Raw genomic sequence first — 22,032 nt, 5'->3', positions numbered from 1 at the left:
GTTTTGACATTTTACTTCCGCTTTGTCTCACTTGCAGTGGGTGCCTTGACGTTGAATCGAGTCTTGCACACCGCGCATGCGTCTGATACAGGGAACCCATACACGTCAGCACAGGGTTTCGTGGACCTGAGCAGTCTCAACAAAGTTTCATCATCACCTGACCACTGTACTAGTACTACTGCCATAACTACAACTAGTACTACTGCTATAACTACTACTACTACTACTACTAATAATAATAATAATAATGATAAAATTAATAATAATAGTAATAATAATAATGATAATTTTAATAACAATAATAATTTAGGGGCACCAATTAACCTCACATGTATGTTGTTTGGACTGTGGGAGCAAACTGGAGAACACCCAAACTCACACAGAAAGACCCAGCCACTGCTCCACCACACATACCCTCCTACAAATACCAGGAGAGATTTTTCAATGATATAGAATACAATGGATGTTTACATTTGCACAGGTACAGGATGGTACTGCTATACTGGAATAGTGCAACACTCTCAGAGTCAGCCTTACAAAAAAGGGTCCAACTATATAAATATGTTCAAATAGTTTATACAAAATAAATAGATAGGAGAAACAAAATGCCAATGAACCATACACTGTAGTTTGGAGAGACACTTGCTTAAAAAAGTCAAAAAGATATAGATAAGTAGAAAAAGGAGGAGAGGACGGTGTTATTGCTGATCATGGAATAAAAGAATAAAGGGAATTTAAAAAACAAACAAATAACGTATCTTGCACAATGGTTTACCTGTGTTTTTTTCTATTTATTATCTTTAAATTCTATTGATAATGTACATTTTTCATACATTGTTATAAAAAAATTTGATGGTGGTCACATTATATTACTTGGACCCCAATAGAATAATTTGCTGGACATCATGGGAGATTAAAGGTCACAGTAACTATGCAATATTCTATTTTAAAAAGGTTATTGATATTGTATTGGTGTTTGAAGGAATTTGTTAACTAGCTGTTTAGGATGCAACACGTCCCGGGAATGTTACACACGAGCGTAATTTCCGAGCTCACCCAGGTCTTTTATTTATTTATTTATCTATTTTAACCACCAGTTGCACGCGACGCCTGCAGGCGGGCCTTGTGCGCCGTGACGTCTCCAAAACGGGCTGGACTCGGGGAGAGCAGCTCAGATGATGGGGATTATACAGCGGTGCAGTAGTGCTGGTGGTTTTTGTAAAGTGCTGCTGGTGTGGCTGACAGCAGCTCGATGAGCGCGCCCTGGAAGTTTGGCTGAGGAGCCGCGTGCAGCATGGGCACCGGAGATTACATCTGCGTGACGCTGCGCGGGTGCGCACCCTGGGGATTCACCCTGAGAGAGGGCGAGGGGGACACCTACATACCATTCCTTGTTTCACAGGTACATCTCGTGGGGTGTTAGGTTTATTAAAAAAGATTAAATAAAAAATAATCAAAACATAGCAGGATTATGTTCATGTTAGTAATGAACATCTGAGAATGTCTGACTTTCTCAGCAAGTTGATGTTTTAAATAATGTTTCTTGGGATCATGCAAAGCATGTTTTTTTTTTTTCTGGTTATTTGTCCTGAAAGTGAACAAGTTGAGTTCGCTCGTGGGATAGAATTTAACCGGAGCTGCGCGTGTCGCAGCATTTTTGTGCGCGCTGGCCGTGTTCTGCTGAGATTCCTCAGCACCCTTATATGGTCAAGGCCAAGAGAGTGTGAATCTGAGGGCAATGTGATCTGTTATCACTCACGAAGACTTCAGCAAGAAGGCAAAGCAGTTGTTTTGGCCAGCACCTCACCTGAAGAGGAAAAGGTTGTGTGCGCAAAGTTTGAAAGGCGACGCAAAGAGCTGTCTTACACGTTCAGCTGTGATCATGTTGTGCAGATGTTACTTTAAAAGAACTTTCTAATGGTGAAATGAGTTTTGATGTATAAACACCCGAAGTACATGGCAGTGAGTTGGGCTGCTATTCAGGGAATAATGATGATGTTGGTGAATCTTGTGTGAGCGAGCACTCTTCATGATGCACAGCAAGCTTTATTGTGCGTATTGTGATGGATATCATGATGGATAGTCCTCAGAACTTTAGGTGAGTTGTTTGGCCTTGCATTTCTTTATACTTTCATCCCTTTGTCACCATGCTACATTTTTGCAAGAAGAAAACTTACAGCTGTATATTGCAGAATATTCATATTGCTTTAACTAATCGGTTTGCTGGAAGAGCATTTAGAGTTAATTCAAAGTATTTTTTTCATCTGAGATAAATACATACAAATGCACACACACACTGCAAGGCATGATTGACATTAGGAAAGCTTGGTCTCTATAGCATTAAAATGACTCAAATGAGGAGGCAAGCAAGTTATACTCCAGATATAAAAGGACATATGATGATATGCAGCTTCTCCTTATCAATTGATTTCAATGTAAATGTTCAGAGAATTGGCCTCATTAACCTAGTCTGATTTACAGTGCATGCATTTGGATGTAAATATCTTAACTACTAACAGGGAAATCTCTGTGCTGCAGATATACATTAATTTTCTCATGCATTAGGTACTTTCTGTTGTATTTTACAGCATCTGTACATTGACAGAGGTAAAACCTAAGTGTCCTCACTGTTAAGAGTTGCTGCGGCTCTATATATGGTATCCTAAATTATGTTGGCGACGACCTAGGTTGTACAGATCACTCGTCAACTTGTCGTCCAAGTAGTGAATGTGTAAACATTTTTCTTCAGCTGCATTCCTGCAACATCAAAGCTCCCGTTAGAGAAAGCTTCAGAGACTCTGAAAACACCAACAGAGCCCTTCAATGCTTCACCTGCTTCCAAATCACAATTGTTATGTTCATTCCTGACTTTCATTGTAATATCGACCTATATATAGTGTGTGTGTGTGTGTGTGTGTGTGTGTGTGTGTGTGTGTGTGTGTGTGTGTGTGTGTGTGTGTGTGTGTGTGTGTGTGTGTGTGTGTGTGTGTGTGTGTGTGTGTGTGTGTGTGTGTGTGTGTTAAAAGGGTTGTTTGTTTTTTTTACAACTAAATCCCGTACAGACATAGCAAATAAAATCCTGTTAATTTTCATTGTAAAAACACACCATAAAGTCTCACATAGTATAACAGTACTATAGAAAAGTTACTGCACATGAGCTCATATAACCCTTTCAGGAGGGCATGCCAACAGCGGCAACAACCGTCAGTATAGTTAACAAAACAATGACGATATGGCTCAGTTGTCCCTCTACATATGAATGATTGCCCCCCGTGCTTCTTATGCCTCTTTAAGTTGTAATTTTCCTGTGAAATTAATTGTTTAAATGCAGCCATAAATGTGCTGTTGACAGTGCAGTGTGGCCACTGAAGTGTTCTCGTGTGTTACGTAAGACTCTTGTGAATACACAGCATTAAAAGAATGGGCCTATTAAAGCAAAGTAGCTACATATGGTGCATATGCAACAGGACATGCAGGGTTCTCAGTGTACCTCATCTGGAAAGCATAACTCTGAGCGTACCTTCAAACTCTTCTTGTGGGTAAGACACAGAGCCAAGTGTGTTAGTTTAAATCTTTAAAATGTCTGAAAGCAAACATGCCAAGATCACGACACACGCCCCGAAGCTCAAACTGCAGACGAACTGCGTTTTTTAAAGCTTCTGTAGTGGAAACTGTGTTTTGTTTTCTGAAGGAAAAGTGCTTGTTGTGCGTACTGACAAGCGGTGCAGTGTCAGAGCACGGGCTCTCCACTCCTAAAAGGTTCTTTCCATATAAGGGAGGTTGTATTTTCCTTCTCATCTTGGAGTCTTGGCATCAGTACAAAGTTGATGAGGTCACTTTATTTTTAAAGTTGCAGAAACCGCACAATGCAGCTCTCCATGAGAAAAAGAGAAAAAAAACTCTGACATTGTGATTTATGAGTAACAACAATAATTTTCTGAGAAAACATGTAGACGACGGTTTATTTACAGAGGTATGCCATCCTGGTATTGAACATGCGTACATGCAGATCAGTTGCGGACAGGTAAAAGACAAACAAATCTTAATTTCTGTGACATTCCCAGTGTTAGAAACTTCCCATGAAGGATTGATTTAATTCCCAATCTCTTTAAATTGTAGAATTATAGAATTATTTGTGAGGCGAAAAGGGGCTGTTGTTTGTGATGCTCTTGGCCTAACAGTTCACCATAGGAACCTTATTAAGCTGCCAAGCAATCAGCGAAATGCCACCGCCTCAGTCATTCTTTCCCCCTCAACCCAAAAGACAAAGTGCTCCACAGCTCTCTCTGTGTCACTGCAGTTCTGGCATTGCGCTTCTCAGCAAAACCATTTCCAGTCAGAGCCTGGGAGAAGGCAGTGACCGGAGGTGATGACGGCCGTTATTTTCTCCATACCGCCTGACTAATCCGGGCCATGGCTCCACCAGTTTGTGTTCACTTGCCCGAGCAGTAGGTTGTGCGTGCTCTATGCCCAGCGTCAACCAAGGAGGAGACAGTCGAACCCCGATCAGACAAACCAGCAGATGTAGATGAAGATTTGAATATTTTCACTCAACTAACTACTGTTACATTGCATGAATTGTAGTAAATTGCGAGTGAGCGTGCTTTCGTTGAATGAGCGTTCAGGCGAAAGCGCAAATTGCTCTTTGCAAAAGGAGTTACGTTTTAACTGCAGTGCATTATCGACAGCAGCCATTCAACTCACTGGACCTTTTTTTTTAAAATATCTATACCCAAATATATCAAACCCAAAACCTACTTTCAATTACACTTTATATTTTATAACTGGATGCATTTCATTTGTAATTCGGTTGTTGATTGTGTCATTCCAGCATTTATTGACATTTGACATTTAAGTCCATGGTCATTGATGGAGGAAACGTTTTTACTCAGCCCTCTGTACGTAACAGAATATTTTGATAGAAAAATAGTCATTATTATTGTAAGTATACTGTTCATGTATTTGGAATCATGCCAGAACAATTAATGAAAGGTTCTATTTTGAGATAATAATTCACAAAGTCTTTATCGTTGAAGTGCAACAAGCAAAATGTAAAGTTCATCTTCCATCAGTTCATCCTTTTTAACCACTTTACAACTCAGACTTGTGTGGGCTGGAGCCATTCTCAGCTGACTATTGGTGAAGACAAGACACTTATATCCTACTACAGGGTCCGTCCAACACAGGGAGACAGATACACACACTTAAATTAGATTTTTAGATGCAATGATTAACCTTAAACACATGCTTTTTGAACTGTGGAGAACATGCACACACTGCACAGACAGACTCAAACTGGGAATCCAATACATTAAAAAGAAAATATACAGATGAAAACATTTGTAATAGCGGCCTTATCGTGTCAGTGACTGCCTCCTCCGGCTCACCTCTGGCCATCCTCTCTGCTCTCACAAGAACAGTAGAGCGAATGAAGACATTGACTGGAAATCTTCCTACATGGCGTGAACCTTACCTGCGAGGCAGCTGGAAAATATTTGCCTGAAATGTGAAAACATAATTGTTCGAAGCTGTGAGAGTCAGGAACTGCCCTGAGCCATGCAGCCGCGTCATGCGCTCCTGGATTTCCTGTGATTTTCTGTTGTGTTTAAGGCTATTAAATAGATCATTTGAAAATGGGCTGCCCAGCCGTACGGTGCTGTTTAATTACACCCCCCCCCCCCCCCCCCCCCCCCCCCCCTTGATGTCAGCAGTCAATGTGATAATGAGGACAATCATTTTGGGAAGTACTTTATTTGGAAAACGGGGCCAAGACTGCTCATGCTCTTTTCTTCTGACACCTACCAGAGAGTTTCCCTGTCATCTCTTTCAGTATATATATATATATATATATATATATATATATATATATATATATATATATATATATATATATATATATATATATATATAACTGACACACCAGATGGGCTGTGTCTCCTTTGATTGTTGCGGGACTGTGTGATCTTTGAGTTGTCAGCTAAAGCAACGACAAACGTTTCCCCTCCTTTTTTGGAGCATGGGTGGGTTGCTTTGGCATTCCTGACAAAACCATCTTCCCTGTAGTGAGGTGAGTCCCTGTGGACAGACACACGAACGGCCTTATAGGGCTTGTTGTGCACGCTCTAAACTCCTAAAACTGGAGGTGGATCGTGGGGGCGTTTATCTCAAACCCACCAGCTCTATAATGTAACTCGTAAAGTATTTTTGTATACATGGTGAGTTTAGGCCCATTTTATGGCCCGGCCTGTTGCTTTATATTTGACTTGTACTTAAGTCACTTTTGCATGGTGGTCTTGGTATTGATGTGCTGGATTGTTTGCTTTTGTTTGATTGTAATCGGATGATATGACATGATATCAAAGCAAGAACAATGGCAAGCATGCAAACTAATGTAGAATCTGAATATTTTCCGATCCCAGTTTGACTATTTCTCTAACAGATCAAACATCTGAATTTATGTTTTGCAGTTGGAATACACACTATCTTCATAATATGTCTATTATGTGTTAACTATATGTTGTCTTTTTTTCACGCTTTTTCGTCTTCCTCCATGAGTAGAAAAACACAAGTGCATATCCCCCTCTAGTGGCCGAGGTGCATTACTGCAAGTAAAGTATCAAGACCTGCAGTGTTTAGCCAGATTTTAATGCTGTAATGTGTGACTGGAAAACCAAAAGGCTTACTTCATATATTATATAAGTACATTAACAAACGGTGAATGTAGTTTATTGTCTTCTCCTGAAATTTAAGTTTTTGAATTTTTTTTTAAAGTATTTCTATGTATATTTTCCATTAACCAAATAAACAAAGAAAACCAGTTGGTGGTTTGGTTAAATGGTGTGCTGCTGAACTAATTCCACTTGTCACTGTTGCAAATCTGTCAAACTTGTGCATGGATCCTTGAGGACAGGGGTCAACTACATTTACTGGGAATTCACTGAGACAATGACTGGAATGTTTTAATAAAAGTGACTGTTTCAGCTAATGTATTTCCAGAGGTTGTCAAAAGACATCTAGCCAAGTGGTCATACTCAAATCTATATTTTGAGGGCGAATTTCTAAAAACATGCATGCTGAAGGTTTTAAAAATGCTAAACTTGTACTTTGACAGTTCACTGTATTCTGCACCTGGAGCCACAATTAGAAATGACATGATGTTGAAATGTCATGTTCCTTTTTTCAGACTATCCAACTTGGATTTTTTAAGATAGTAAATGAAATATAAAGTTTTTCCATAAATTGGAACAAGGGAGTAGTTAAAAAAAATAATTTTGTTAAGATTATCATTATGCTGCCAGTTAACAGGTTTGCTCACTCGAGATGAAATTGAGCTGCATGAGGCTCATGCACCTAAATGAATTTGACACCCCTGCTTAAGCGGAATAAGTGCAGATGCAGGTGGACATGTAGAGACATGACTTCTTTATGCTCAGAGTATTTTCAATTTGTCGATGCGATTTAGTTTTTCTCTTTTGGCTGACAAAGTGGATGCATCACTGAAATTCATATTCTGAAAGGTGTTGAAAGTGCTGCAAGCCTCATGCATTTCTCCGAGGTTTTGCAATTGTGATATTGACTAAACATCTTCACACATTTCCTGACAACATGTAATCTAATTGCACAGTACTCAAGTAATAATTCATCCCCCCAGCTGTATAAGTGGCCTTTTGTGCAGAATTTATGAGCTATTTCTCCTTATTAAATCCTTATATTAATGAACCGTTTTATGGGCTTCAGGAACCAATTACAGGAAAATGAAACCATCAGTCATTACTTTAACTGTGTAAAGAGGTGCCCTTTAAATGGATCTGCACAGAACTGGCCTACAGCTATAATAAGCGGAATTGCCGGTAAAATTCAAGGCAAAATGTGTCCGTTTTGATATTAAATGCACAAGAAGTGTTTGCACTTTGTAGTGTGACTTGTGCAAACTGTTGATTAGCTGCTCAACAACTTCACAGATCTCTCATAACTATATATGAAATCATAATAATATAGTCTGCAATACACATCAAGAGACATTAAAGCTTTGTGTGAAATATAGACAACTGTCATTGTCAATTTATTTTATTCATTTTGAGGAGAAAGGCCCATTTTATTCTATAGAGCTAGGAAGGAATTTTCCCTATCTCCTCAATACCAACAAATACTATTGTCCTCTTGATTTCCCAGATGAAAATGGATGGTGTGACGCTGACCCGTGGATACGTTTCTGTTTTCTGACCTCAGCAACTGACAACATTTCAGACATGATTTATTTTGGCTTTCTGTAAATAGCTGCACTGTCAGATCTGGGCAATGTGTGAAGGTTAAAGGGCAGCTCGAACACTTGGGGCATCCCCACTGTACAGCTGCTCATGTCCTTTGTCTGCAAAGTTTGCACTTTCCTTTATTTGTGCTCTTGTTGTGCACAGTATGAACTGACACTGCTCCCGTCATGCTGTTTGTGAAGAGCTGATGCGGTACCAGCAGACATGGAGTCACGTGATCTCTGCTTTTGATCCATCTACTACAATTTTCTCTCCCGCAGGTGGAGGAGGATGGTCATGCCTTCTTGGCTGGAGTACGAGATGGTGATGAGGCGGTGTCGATCAACGGGGAGCCGTGCGCTGATCTCACCCTCGTGCGAGCGTTTGCACTCATCGATGCTTCCATTGACTGCCTGCAGTTGCTTGTTAAAAGGTAGTGCAAGAAACCAATTGTGAGCTCAAATGATGTACAATTTTGAGCAGCATCAATGAAATGCCATGAATTGGTTTGAAGATATAAATTTGAATCACTATCACCAGTCAAAACATGGAAAGAAATACCAGAACGTCACTGTTGCAGAGCAGAAACATCTGACTTCAAACATATTTATATTGAGCAGAACTGAGAAAAACTTGTGACTTGGCCTTCCAAACTCTTTCCAGAATTAATTGCACCACTGTTGTAAGGTCAGGTTAATTGGTTTCTTCAAATTGCCCATAGGTGTGTGAATGATGGTCTGTCTTTTCGCGTTAGCCCCGTGATTTACTGGTGACTTGTCCAGGGTGAACCCTGAGTTTTGCCCATTGTCAGCTAGAATCAGTTCCAGCTCCGTCCGACCCTGACTCAAATGAATTGGATATAAAAGATAGATGGATGGACAGTCGTGATGTGGTTTTCTTCAAAACTTCTCTCTGTTCCCTCTTGCCAGATTTACGGTTTGTGAAATATGGTGAAACACAAAGCACTTTTGCCACACTCCGAAGTCTGTGTATCATGAAAGCCGAGCCACGCTGTACTGTAGGTCCTTGGTGCTCACAGAAGCAGTACAAACTTATTATTGCACCATTGTATTAGCATTTAGATAGCATGTTGTTTTATGAGCAGTGGCCTTTTGCATAACTTACTGAATCATTGACTGTCTGCATGTGCGCGTGTCTCTGTGTCTGTTTGTGTTGTTGTGAGGTGAGGTGATGTGATTCGGCCCCGCTGACCTTGCGACCAGCTCAGTCAAGGTGTTACAGATTTGTGTGTCTGATTGGCATGCAGCTGCTCAGCCATTTCTCGGCTGGCAGTGCCAGTCTATATATCAGGATGACATGTCCTCAGATAATGCTGAGTGTTCCTTTATGAAGCCCAATATGAACTCCTTCCAGGGGGTGAACCTATTCTTTCTCATTATTGCTCCCTGTTCAGTCCTGTGCATGTTTAACTGTGTTGATAATATTTGTATTCATGTACACAGATTTCAGTGTCCAATCTTTTTTTTGCACATCTGGAGAGCATACAAAAATACATGCATAAAACAAGATGTTTCTTTAAAGTTTAATTGATGTCACTTTAATAACTGCAGCCACAGATAATAACATTCTGTTATTCCATTCCAGTCTGACCTTGACAATAGAAATTAGGGGAAGTGACGCTTAAACGTGATTACTTTCCACTTCAGTGCCCTGACCTTTTTTTGATTAACTTGCTGCACGAAGATTAAATCTACTTGATTGCTCTGACAACTTCAGCTGCACAAGAGAGGCTTTGGTTCGATAGCTGCAGTAATTACCAATTGGCATGCTGTTGCATGTAAATGATCATCACAGATTTGTGTGAATATAATACTATTAGTCAATGTTAGACACTAAAGAAAAAGTAGGAATTTACCAGGGGCATTGAAACACTATAGTTACCCTTCAGTAAAACATTTATCACTACACTGGTTAAAAAAATAGACCATAGTGCCATTATTGTGATTTAATATGAACAAACACATATTTGCCACATTGCTCATTGGTGTTTTCTCCCCTTATTCTGAAAGATACCACTCCATCCCTGCTGAAGACTGTGAATCAGAAGGTGAGAGGGCCTCTTCCAGTGAGCCTGTGGAGACCACCACTCTCCATATCTTTTCTGAAAGACACAAATCCCAGTTCACAGGGGAGCTCTACATATCTGAGTCCCAAAATGAAGCCTCCTATGGAGAGTCTGACAGCAACACAGAATTCCGAAAGGGGCCGCAGCTGCTTTGGACTCAGCTACATAATCCCTCGTCTGATGATGAAGAAGACCAGAAGCCCGACTTTCAGAAGAACGATGACGAGGTACAGCGTTGCTTCTCCCCTGGGGACATGGTGGAGCTCCAAGTGTCCTTTTCTGATCAGACCTTGGATGATGTTGGTTGTTCCTCTCTTGGGAGCGCCCGCGGGATCGAGGGTGGACTCTTCACCAAAGAGACTGTTCGCAATCTACACACCACCACATCGCATCATGTCCCGTCTGCTGTCAGAGAGCCGCTCGGCCAGCATGGAGTGGTGGTCAGCTCCCCTTCGATGCTGGGCCAGGTGGAGGTCATTCTCCAGCAGCCAGCAGGATCAGGGAGGGGCATTGTGAGTGTGGGAGGCCCCAGGGTCAGTGAAAGTGTTGGATCTCAAAGTGAAGAAGAAGAAGGAGGAGGAGGGCACTACGAGGGTGTTCCTGGGTCTTTTACGGTCTCATTCGATGTTCCCTCAGAGGAGGGGGCTCCAGCGGAAGAGAAGGACTCTGATTCTGAGGGGGATCGAGACAAACCCAACAAGCATCGTGCAAGACACGCGAGTGAGTACCTCTGGATTATTTCCATTTGTAATTTCCTGGTGCAAATTTTTTCTCTGTGTTTGTGTGACTGTATGGAGAATAAGAAGACTTTTTTTTTTTTTTTAAAGATTATTCTGCAACCATAAGTTGCATTTGTCAACATGTGTGCATTCCAAAGCCTCATGTCCCGTCTGTGTACACCTCAAAATAGTATGCGTCTCTGCTCTCACTGCAGTTGGAGGTTAGATGAGGGAGCTCGTTCCTTTGAATGTGAGCAGATACATAGGTCTACTCAGAATAACGTCAGTGCCAATGCAATAGAAGCAAAGCACATTGTTGATATGACTGAAAACAAAAGCTAAATATATAGAATCAAAAAGAACCGTAAGTACATTAAGGTATTATATGTGAGCGGCACTACATTATAAAACCTCCTTGAACTACTCTAAAGACGCGTAATAGTGAATATGAATACTGAGGTGTCCGTCTGAGCTGTGTGGATGACATAAATATAACACAAGCACGCTGATGATGCTTGCAGAAGTGGCCCTTTGACAGACACAAGCATGTGCTTCCCTTCGACGGTTACCTGATCCTTTCAAACTGAGTGCTTTAACTGAGCTAAAATAGTGAGTCTGTTGCTCACTCCCGCTGTCTCCTGCACCTTCAGGTTAGTCTTGCAAGAATATTAAGAAGCCTTCTCATTTCTTTTAATCTGATTACTCTGCATTATTGAACTGTTTGAAAATGGTTTTGGGGTGTGATGTTTGTTATTGTAGTGGCTTTTGTGTCAGAAACGAAGATTGATTTAGAAAGAAAGGTGTTTTTATTTTTAAATGGGCAGCTTGTCAAGTTACAGATAAGGACTGGAAAAGACGCTCTCGTCCAGGCAAATTTATTGCACACTGGCGAGCTGTCTTTAATCTTCCCGGCTCCTATTCCTGGTTACTTGAATGAAAAACAGATTTAAAGTAGTAGCATTCTCTGTGAACAAATGGAATATTAGATATGCGCCACAGCATTTTATTACTGCCTTATGAGTCAATGTGGCATGATCATTTAAATGAGCACATTTAGAGGAATACTGTCAGAAATATGTAGTGTATGCAGCTAGATGGGGACAACTCTTTTTTTATAGTCTGAGAATTTGCATCCTGGATAATTTCTATGTTAAAGAATCAGTTATGACCTCACTTTCAGGCTGTTGCATGTTGGGAGTGGTTCAACCACAGATAATGTAGTATTAATAGGTTGCTGTCATTGCTGCTTGTGCTTTGACTTTGATCAATGGATTTGTTTTTAAAACGTATTGTTTTCATGAGGCAACTAATTAAAAATTATTTAACAAAGATTAATGTGTAAGTGTTTTAAAAAGTCTTTTAGATTAGGCTGAACCAAAATAAGTTTGTGTCATATGATAAGCATTTGTTTTTCTGATAATATTGACAGCCATGTGACAAAAGCTTCTTTATACCATTCATAATTTTAGATAAACTAGTCAACTGCTTTTACAGAAGAAATTCAAACTTTGAGCAAGGACTGCCTTGAACTTGTCCTTAAGTCAGCGATCTTGAAAACGAAAAGTTCAAACAAAATCATCATAAATGCCTAAGGAATGCTTTCAAGATATTTTTTTAAAACAAAATATGCTGATCAAATATTTTTCTCTGTTCAGGCATTTTCAAATTAGGAATAAAACTTTAATCGAAGCTGTTTCTAAACCAAAGTCTCTCTTTTCCTTCTCTGTACAGGACTCAGGCGTAGTGAGAGTCTGTCTGAGAAACAGGTGAAGGAGGCCAAGTCCAAATGTAAACGGATTGCTCTCCTTCTTACGGCCGCCCCACCCAACCCCAACAACAAGGGGGTTTTGATGTTCAAAAAGCATCGTCAGAGGGCAAAGAAGTACACACTTGTGAGCTACGGCACCGGAGAAGACGAGCCAGAGTACAGCGACGACGAGGAAAGCGGAGACGGCAAATCAGAAATCCCCACTATTGAATTCACCCTTGAAGCTCATAACGGTTCTCTAGACAAACATCTTCTTACTAATGCCAACAGTAGCAAGGGTGTGCTAACAATAAACTGGGACAAGGGTCTCCTTGAAATAGAGAGGAACTTGAACAATCAAACAGAGATGGAATGTTTGCCAGAAACCAAGGGAAAGGGTGCAGCGATGTTTGCCCAACGGCGTCAAAGGATGGATGAGATATCCGCAGAACACGAAGAGCTTAGGCGCCAAGGGATTCCTGTGGAAAGTGTGCAAGAGACTGAAAAGAAGATGTTGGAACACTCCTATATGCAGGCCTCCACAGAGGGACATGCTTACATGGATGTAAATATGCACCAACAGAGCCAACAACATTATCAGCAATATCAAGAACAGCAATATTATGAGCAACAGCAGAACTACCAACAGCAGCAACAATACCAACAACAGTATCAGCAGCAGCAACAACAACAACAACAACAACAACAACAACAACTACAACAGCAGCAGTATGAACAAAGCCAGTATCAGCAACAGCAAATGTATCAGCAACAGCAAGAATACCATCAAGAACAACAACATATGCAGCACTATACCACAAACATCAACGGTACAGTCCAGCATCAAATGAATGAAATACAGAGTTCTCTCAGCAATCGCACTGCAAAGCCTTTCTCAGTTGGAAACATGGCGGCTACTCCTTTAGCTCATGCGATGAGTGGTACCAATCAAGATTCTGCCGGTCAACAGGAGCAGATAGCTTCTCGTGATGAACGCATCTCTACTCCCGCTATTAAAACGGGCTTTTTATCAGATACAAGAAAGAGGGGCACTGGCAAACCCATGTTTACATTTAAGGAAGCCCCGAAGGTGTCACCGAACCCAGCATTGCTGAATCTCCTCAACAGGAGTGATAAAAAGGGTTTTGAGTCAGGCCCTGAGGAGGACTACCTTAGTCTTGGAGCTGAGGCTTGTAATTTCCTCCAGTCACAAAAACTTAAACACAAAAATCCTCCACCAGTTGCTCCAAAGCCTGCGATCAACCCCAACTGTCCTCCTTGGTCCCCACAGATGGAAGCAACCAACCAGGACATGCCTCAGTGTGCTGAAAATAGTCTATCCACACCTGCTATAGCCCCCACCGCAGAGGCGATTCCTGCTCCAGAACTAGAGCCAACCCCTGCCCCTGCTCCTGCACCTGCCCCAGAAGCCTCTCCCCCTCCTGCTCCCCAGGAAACTCCTGCCAGCACAATTGCAGAACAGCACACGTGGACTTCCCCAGCGCCTGAATCTCAACAACAGCCTCTGCAAGTACCTCTTCAGGAGGCAAATGGTCATATGAATTCAACTCTGCAGTCTGAGACTTCTCATGTGACCTCTTGGGGTGAAGTTCAAGCTCAAGTACAACAACAGTCATCTTCTAGTTCTTGGCAGCAAGTTCAAGTGCAGCCCCAAGAATCACCACCAAGACAATCCCCAACACAGCCACCGTGGGTAACACGCCAGTCTTCTCAGAACCAAGCGCAGCTTCAACAGCCTACAAATACCTGGAACCCCCCAGTTCAACCATCATGGTCTGAGCCACAAGTGCAACTACAGCCTCAGTCACAGGTTCAACCCGCTTGGACGCACCCTAATGAGCAGCACCACATGCAACAAATACAGCCTACTTGGGCGCAAACTCAAGAAACGATGCAGCAGCAACCCCAAAGCCCATGGACACAGCAATCACAAACAGAATCTCAACCGCATCCACCATGGGTGGAACAACCCCAGAAACAAGCCCAAGTACAACCTCCTTGGGTCCAACAAGTTCAGCCAGAGTCCCAGCCACAACCACAGTGGGCCCAGCAACCACAGCATCAGCCTCTGCCACAACCATGGTCACAAACGGAAGCACCAGGTCAACCTCAACCTCCTTGGGTGTCAGCTCAGCCTCAACAGCAGCAGCAACCTTCAATAAATGCATGGCCTCCAGCACAGCCTCAAGCTCAAGCTCATGCTCAGCCACCTTGGATCCAAGGATCACAAGCACAGCCTCAAGCACAGCCTCAAGCTCAAGCTCAGCCTCAAGCCAGCTTGAATCCATGGGCACCAGTACCTGCCCAGGCTCAATCTCAACCTCCATGGGCTCAACCCCCTCCGGAACATGGTCAGCATTCTTGGGGCCAAGAACAACCCCAAGCCCAGAGTCAGCCACCCTGGGTCCAACCAGCTCCACAACAGCCTACACCACAGCCAAGCTGGCAGCAGCCCACTTCAAACACTCCACCACAACCACCAATGAATACATGGTCCTCAGCTCAAACACAGCCCCAGACACCTGTGAATACGTGGACACCGCAGTCACAGCAAACACCTGTCAGTGTTCCAACCCCCAACACTCAACCTTCTCCAAAACTGTGGCATGCACCTCAAAATGCCCCACAAAACAGGATCCCTCCTCCACCACCACAGCGATTACACTCTTTTACTGTTGGTCAAAGAGCTTCATCTCCTATCAACCCAATGGCCACTGTCCTTAACCCATCATCTGCAGGCTCTGCTATTGAGATGCCAATCGTCCGAGGGAAAGGAGCTGATATGTTCGCCAAAAGACAGTCTCGCATGGAGAAGTTTGTTGTCGACTCAGAGACTGTGGAAGCAAACAAGGCAAGCCGATCAGCATCACCAGCTGCTTCCTTACCGAATGAGTGGAAATACACTTCAAATGTACGTGCTCCACCTACACGGGCATATAATCCTATTCAGTCCCCATCTTATCCCCCAGGAGCAACAAAGCAGCCCCCTTCAAGTAGCCCTTCAACCAAAGCAAAGAAAAACAAAGAGAAACAGAAGCCTGCTCCTAAACCCCTCAGTGTTATAGATGTTATGAAACATCAACCGTATCAGCTACGTTCTTCACTCTTTATCTTTGGCCCAGAGGCTGACAAACCACCTGCACCTAAACCAAGCTCACCTCCAAATCCACCCTGTGAAAATCAACCAGTTCAATATGAGCAAATGCCACCTGTGCAGCCAACTGGGCCATTTAGTGGCCCATACCCCCAACAAGGCTATGGCATGCCAATACAGCCCATGATGCACAGTGGGCCCTATCAGCAAAACCAGGCTAATGCTTACCCCCCTCCAAATCCTTATCAGCAGCCTCCTGGTGTTCCATACCAGCAAGCATATAACCAACCGTATCAACAACCTGCTCCACCTGCTTATAATCCCCAAGCCCCTCAGTCTCCAAATGGTCCTTACCAACACCCGCAGCCATTACAGGCTGCTTACCAGCCAGCCCATAGCCCTCCCTATCTGGCAACTCCCTCTGCGCCTTACCAGCCACAGCTCACCAGCAACTATGTTGCTCCAAGTTTCTCCGTGGCTGCTCGGCCTGAATCTGCATCTGGTGGCAACACTGCAGCTGCTGCTCCTAAGCCTAAGTTCACAGCTAAAAAGAGCTCAGCTCAGGTGTGGAAGCCCACAGCAGTTGATAAAGAGTGATTCTCATAGAATCATGACTTGCTTGAGGCCACCTTGAATCAAAGGGCTGGTGCTCCTAACTTCTACTGACATGTGGATTATTTTGAGCCCATTAAATTTGCTCTTGCAGTGATTATGTGCTCTGGTTAGTTTCGTGGGGCAGAGCTTAATGATTTCAAATTTTTGAAAGCCAGAGTAAAAACGCATCACTGACACATTTACAATAGGTATGGGATGTAAGTATATTTAATCAAACATAAAAGAGTGAATTGTTAGGATTTGTTACTGAAATTGTCGCAATTTTACTCAAAAGAATCTAAAGTTGATGGTTTGAATGAATGTAGGGAAGCGTATAACTCATTATGAAATGATAGCTGAGTGGGAAAAAATAGAAATTAAAAGTAAAGTGTATCAGATGGTCAAAAATGGAAGTAGATTTATTTTTGGGAAAGAATAAAATGCTAAATGTCCCCTTGTATCACAAGTCCTAAACAAATGAGAAATAACTATCTGCTAAAATCTATATTTTTTAAAAAGTTCTATGAAGTTAATGTTAAATTGTGGGAAGGTATAGCGGTTTGTGGGAAAGTTGATGGAGCTGTAATAATACTGATCAAAAGGAAACATTTTCTGTCAGGTTTAGTGATGATACAAAAAATGTACAATTTTGGCCCATTTTCTGAACATAAATCACAGAAGTTCTGTTTGAAACAGGGAACTGCTTGCCTGTTTGAACACACAATGTTTGATTAATATTTTTTCTTCAGTGCCTTTCTTCACTGTTATTTCCATATCTCCTATTTAAGTGGGTTAGTTTTATTTTAAGCTTTTTACCAGCTGTTGCATCATGTTAGGCACTATATTTAAACTGCCTCGTGAGAGGGAGTTCTGAGGTCCAGACAGTCAGCCTAAATTTTAACTCAAGCCAGTTAAAGTTACTACCTTTAAGGCCTTCATTACGTTTATCTTCCTGAATAAAGCAAAAAGCCCATATAATTACTGGGACATTTTTCATGCATCTTCTACTGACACTGATGTTGTATGTATATGGACAAATAAGATTTATGGAAAGTATAACCAGCCTGGAAAAAATATATTTTTGGTACAGGACTACTTTTATTCTTTGTGTTTTTTTTCTCCTTCCTTTCCCTTTTTCTTTGTGTGTTTCTTTCTATAGTGCACTTTCTGTATCATTCACTGCAGTGCCATTAAACTGTCTTTCATCCTTGTTTGGTTTTCTTTCTTTTGTCCTTTAAAGCATGCTTTCAGGAGCTCCTCTATTTTCTGTCTCCTTTCATCCTGCTGAATTTCACTACTCTTGCACATGTACCTAAAGCGCTGACAGTTATTGTATACCACAGCCCTCACATAACAGTTTTGTCTTTTTTTTTTACACCCACAGGTTCAAAACAAAATCGGTTTTCAACAATAACATTAAAAAAACTGTCCATACACTACAAAGAACCTGTCAGTTATCAACCAGATACACCTCATTATCCAAATAACCTACTTTTGTAGCCGCTGAGGTGAGTGCTAGTCGAGCACATTCCTGCAGAATGACTACCTGATGATGCATTTCTGAAGGGTATTATTAGATTCCTGACTTTGTTGTGACCTCATTGGTTAATTCTGGGCATGGAGTGAGTGGGCCCCTGCCTGCTGAAATGTATATCCGTGTTGTGTCATGCATTTTCCAAAGGGGCAGTGATTTGTTAAGTGGAAGTTTTAATCAAATGGTGCTTTGACTTGACCGATTTTTTTTGAAGCTATATCTGGAGAAAATCGATCCCGCTCATGCACTCGTTACGTCTTCAGTTCAGCTTGTTTACTTGTTTTTCAGTTTGCTCTCATGACAGTCTCACATTCGCAAGGTTTTTTGTTTTGTTTTTCGAGAATTTGATTTAAACACATTTCTAAATTCAAAACTGGAGTTTACATTTATAGGTCACAGTGGTGAACATTTGCTGACACAACACAACATTCAAACCTATTACTATTATTTTGTTTTAATCTGAATAAAATATTAGGGGTTGTGCTTTACATATAGATAGATCCCGTGCCTCACAAATTTACTTTTTATGGACTTGTACCCTTGGCCATACCGTAAATCTACATAAGCAGGGCTCTAACATGTCTGCTTATGTAGGCTATTTTGAACATCTGTCCCTAAATGAAAAACTTTCTATGCAAAACATCATGAGCACAATTTATATTGCTCTGCACCATTTGTAAGATATACTGTGTGGTCTTCTTCAAAATGAATGCACACATAAGCAATGCAGAAATCGAGTCATCGAGACAATATCCTTAGTCTGAAATGAAAATATGTCCTCAGATTGTCTGGAAATCTGCTCATGCATTCTTTCATTTATCAGGGTAACACCGTTGAAGACATTTGCGGCTTGACTGATGGCTGAGTCAGCCAAAACTCAATTCCTTTTTGATTCATTAAGCATTTATCTTTTCACGAATGCACTCCATTATATTCTCATTCTTTTATTTGTACCTCTTTGCGCCATATGTTGACAGTTCACACCTTTCACCAGATGATGGCAGCACTGCCCTTTTCTTCATGTCAGCCATATTCCAAAGACTATTTTGCCACACTGGACACTACTTAAGCTGTTGCTTTTTTCACTCTTTGCAGTCTTGGTAGGAAGGTCTTGATTGTTGAGCACTTTGCACTTGTCATGTTTTAGCTCTTTCAAAGTGTCGCTGTCAGGTTAAGCAGAAATCATAAAAAGCTGCATTTGGGTTACTGTGAATGCTCATGAAGTAAGAAATAAGAGGACAGTTCATTCTGCTTGGATCAATTATAGTGGAGTGGAAGTATAAGCCCACAAAAAGTATTTCAATAAGTCTCCATGAAGCTAATGGCTGTTTTCACATTTATTTATTTGGGATAGCATCAATAGTTATTTATACATTCCCATGCAATAACAAAGTGCATTTTCAAATGTCAAATATGATTTAAAAGCATTACAGCATTTAGAAGTGTGTTGGGAAGCAGCTTGTCTTTTCCAGGCTGATTTGGCCAAAGAGCCAGTCAGCCAAACAAAAATGAACCCTTACTAAAATAAACATGTCTGGATCCTTCTCTACAGGCAATTGGCAGGAGCTACTCCCTTTCGCCACCAGCCAGAGTGCCATCCATAGGCCAGAAGTCATCTTCAGCTTCTTCCTCCCCTCGGCCTCCAGCTTGGGCCTCCACAACTCCCCCGGCAAGGCAGACGTCCTGGCTAGAACAAGGCCGCAAACCCCTCACACCCTGGGAGGCTGCCTCTCGGAATCCCCTGGGCCTCATAGATGAAGCATTCACTTTCCAGAACTTCCAGCAAACCCTCGCTTCAAATGTCCGCTTGGCAGCCCAGCGCAAAATGCTTCCCAGGCCTCCGATAGAGTGGAAGTCCAGGGTTTCTTACCAGGCCCCGCAGAAAACAGGCAGCCACACTTGGAGCCCGAGCCAGAGCCGCAGTCAGAGCCGAGCTCCCATTCCATCATTTGTGTCCCCAGCAAGGAGCCCTGTGTCCGGTCATGCTGGTTACAGTTCCCTGCCCAGACAGTGGCAGAATCAAAGGTCAAACCTGGGGGCCTCTGTGTCTTCCTCTGAGTGCCAGAGGCCACTGGGAACACAAGCTTACAAGTCTGTGTATACCAGCAACACATGGAGCTGGAGGCGGTAGGATACAACTCAGCCTGAGTGGTTTTTAATGAGTAAAATGCTGACAGTTTCCATAACACACAGCGTGCATAAGCATTCATTTGACTGATGCTTTTTACAGGGGTCAACACAGAAAGTCATTATAAGTTGCATTATAGACTCCGCTAGTTGTTTTTTTTGTTTTTTTGCTCTCCCTCCCACGCTCAAATTCAAAACTCAGCCCTATGACTTTAAAGAACCAAAACGAGAATTTTAAAGAATTAAAACAAAAAGTAATATAAGTGTAATATGGGATTTTCTTTTCTCATGGTTTTGCTATGATACTACATACTACTTTTGCAGCTATATCTTCTCTATCAAATCTTTCAAGTAAAATCATTTATGTTTTATGCTGTAATCAAATTAGAAACAAAAGCATTACTTTGATTTGTCTATGGTGATTATAACAATGTTTATTTTTAGTTGGTAAATACACTGAAGTGGGCCTGGAGTTCATAAGATGGTGGACTGAGTAGGTTGTAACGAATGATTATTGAATGAACATCAATGTACATGTGTTATATACAGTGTGGAGAAGATTTGTGATTGTATAACGGCTCCTGACGCTCAATTGATCTTTCAAGAAACAGAAAACAATAATGTCCAGAGAAAATGATTGTGGATAATCCGGGAGATAAAGCGGAGTATTTAGGTATTTGCAAGTGTTTATTGTTTCTTTTATTGTTTTTGAATGTATGCATTTAGCATGACAGTTATTACACTTCTTTTTTTTATGCTGGTTTTGTTGGATTTTAAAAACCATGATGCATGGATAGAGTTTGCGTTGTTTTCACAGCAGAAAGTCATTTTCAGTGTCAGAATGTAATTACTGAAGCATTAGAAACTCGGGGTGAGGTTCGTGCTGTAACTCAGCGTGTTGTGGGCAGACGTATTGTTATGCAATCTCTGATAAGTGAGTTTGATTCACTCATTTGTCAGGTGCATTTTTAATTAGTGCATTAGCGTGTGGACACTAACGACATGGGAAAATGTGTTGGACCTTTCAAGTGTCCGACACTTTCTGTTGTGCTCCTGGAAAACAATCAAGTGATTTGCTGCATTGCAGTCCACATTATGGGTAAATAGTAGATGTATTATTGTGGAAGATAATGGAGTTTTAACTGGGAGTGAAAGTTGAATTGCTGAATGTTGATAAATCCTAATTATGACCACAGTAATGACTCTTTTAGTTTATCAGTGGTTTACTGGGAATAGGAGATTTACTCATAGAATGTAATGGGATTGTGGCTTAATATCTAGTTTGGGCTTTTTGCTATAGACATATAGTCATTTTTTAAAAACTAAAGCTAGTTTGTATTTCCACAGAGTATACATAATGTCCAAATGTGATTGAACAAAATGAAGATTTATGGCTTAAGGTGGCGTCTCCACTCCTGTCGTTCGTATTTGCAGTAGCTAATCCATGAGGATGTCACTGCGTTGCTTGAAATCAAACAGCACATATTACGGTCATGGCGAAGCCGGTAATCAATTTCTGTTACACATTGATTCTAATATAGATTCACACTGAGCATTTTGCAAAATAAAAACAAGCAAATCACACAATTTCAGAAATTGCACTGTGTGTTTTTGTTTTTTCTTTCTATTCCGAGCTTGAAACACTTTGCTTTGGGCCATTTGTTGCTTGCTGTACCATCCCATGATGCTTCTTGTGTGATGTGGTGTCTTGACTAGTCACTCCATACACAGCAGAGGGGGCTGGTGGGGGGAGTGGAGAGAGGGGGGGTGGGGGGGTGGCGGGGGCGGGGGGGCTGTTCCCATGGTGACCGGTTACATAATGACAGTGGGTACCCACTGTAGCTGAACCATTAGTGAGTGA

The 22,032-nt window shown here is 41.6% G+C and overlaps 1 protein-coding gene across 3 annotated transcripts; it reads left to right on the top strand.

The window, feature by feature from the left end:
• The first annotated feature begins 1,171 nt into the window (after window positions 1-1,171).
• Window positions 1,172-21,769, top strand: synpo2a (synaptopodin 2a). Of its 3 annotated transcripts, XM_080486807.1 has the most exons (4): window positions 1,172-1,402; window positions 8,531-8,682; window positions 10,280-11,055; window positions 12,786-17,721. In XM_080486807.1, the coding sequence occupies exons 1-4, from the start codon at window positions 1,295-1,297 to the stop codon at window positions 16,511-16,513; spliced, it is 4,764 nt and encodes a 1,587-aa protein (XP_080342933.1). In that variant the 5' UTR covers window positions 1,172-1,294; the 3' UTR covers window positions 16,514-17,721. The 3 variants fall into 3 exon arrangements, with proteins under 3 accessions (XP_080342933.1, XP_080342934.1, XP_080342935.1); XM_080486808.1 differs by lacking the exon at window positions 12,786-17,721 and having other exon boundaries at window positions 10,280-11,382; XM_080486809.1 differs by lacking the exons at window positions 1,172-1,402; window positions 8,531-8,682; window positions 12,786-17,721 and adding an exon at window positions 19,597-21,769 and having other exon boundaries at window positions 10,550-11,055.
• Window positions 21,770-22,032: the final 263 nt, after the last annotated feature.

The sequence above is a fragment of the Lipophrys pholis genome, assembly GCF_963383615.2.
Source record: "Lipophrys pholis genome assembly, chromosome: 18".
Taxonomy (NCBI): domain Eukaryota; kingdom Metazoa; phylum Chordata; class Actinopteri; order Blenniiformes; family Blenniidae; genus Lipophrys; species Lipophrys pholis.
The sequence above is the reverse complement of the archived record's forward strand: the minus strand, read 5'-3'. Positions and strand labels throughout refer to the sequence as shown.

Excerpts from the sequence above, each read along its gene's own strand:
- synpo2a (XM_080486807.1), top strand. The coding sequence starts at position 1,295 with ATGGGCACCGGAGATTACATCTGCGTGACGCTGCGCGGGTGCGCACCC. Across the intron at positions 1,403-8,530 it reads TACCATTCCTTGTTTCACAG|GTGGAGGAGGATGGTCATGC; the intron begins GTACATCTCGTG and ends TCTCTCCCGCAG. Across the intron at positions 11,056-12,785 it reads GCATCGTGCAAGACACGCGA|GACTCAGGCGTAGTGAGAGT; the intron begins GTGAGTACCTCT and ends TTCTCTGTACAG.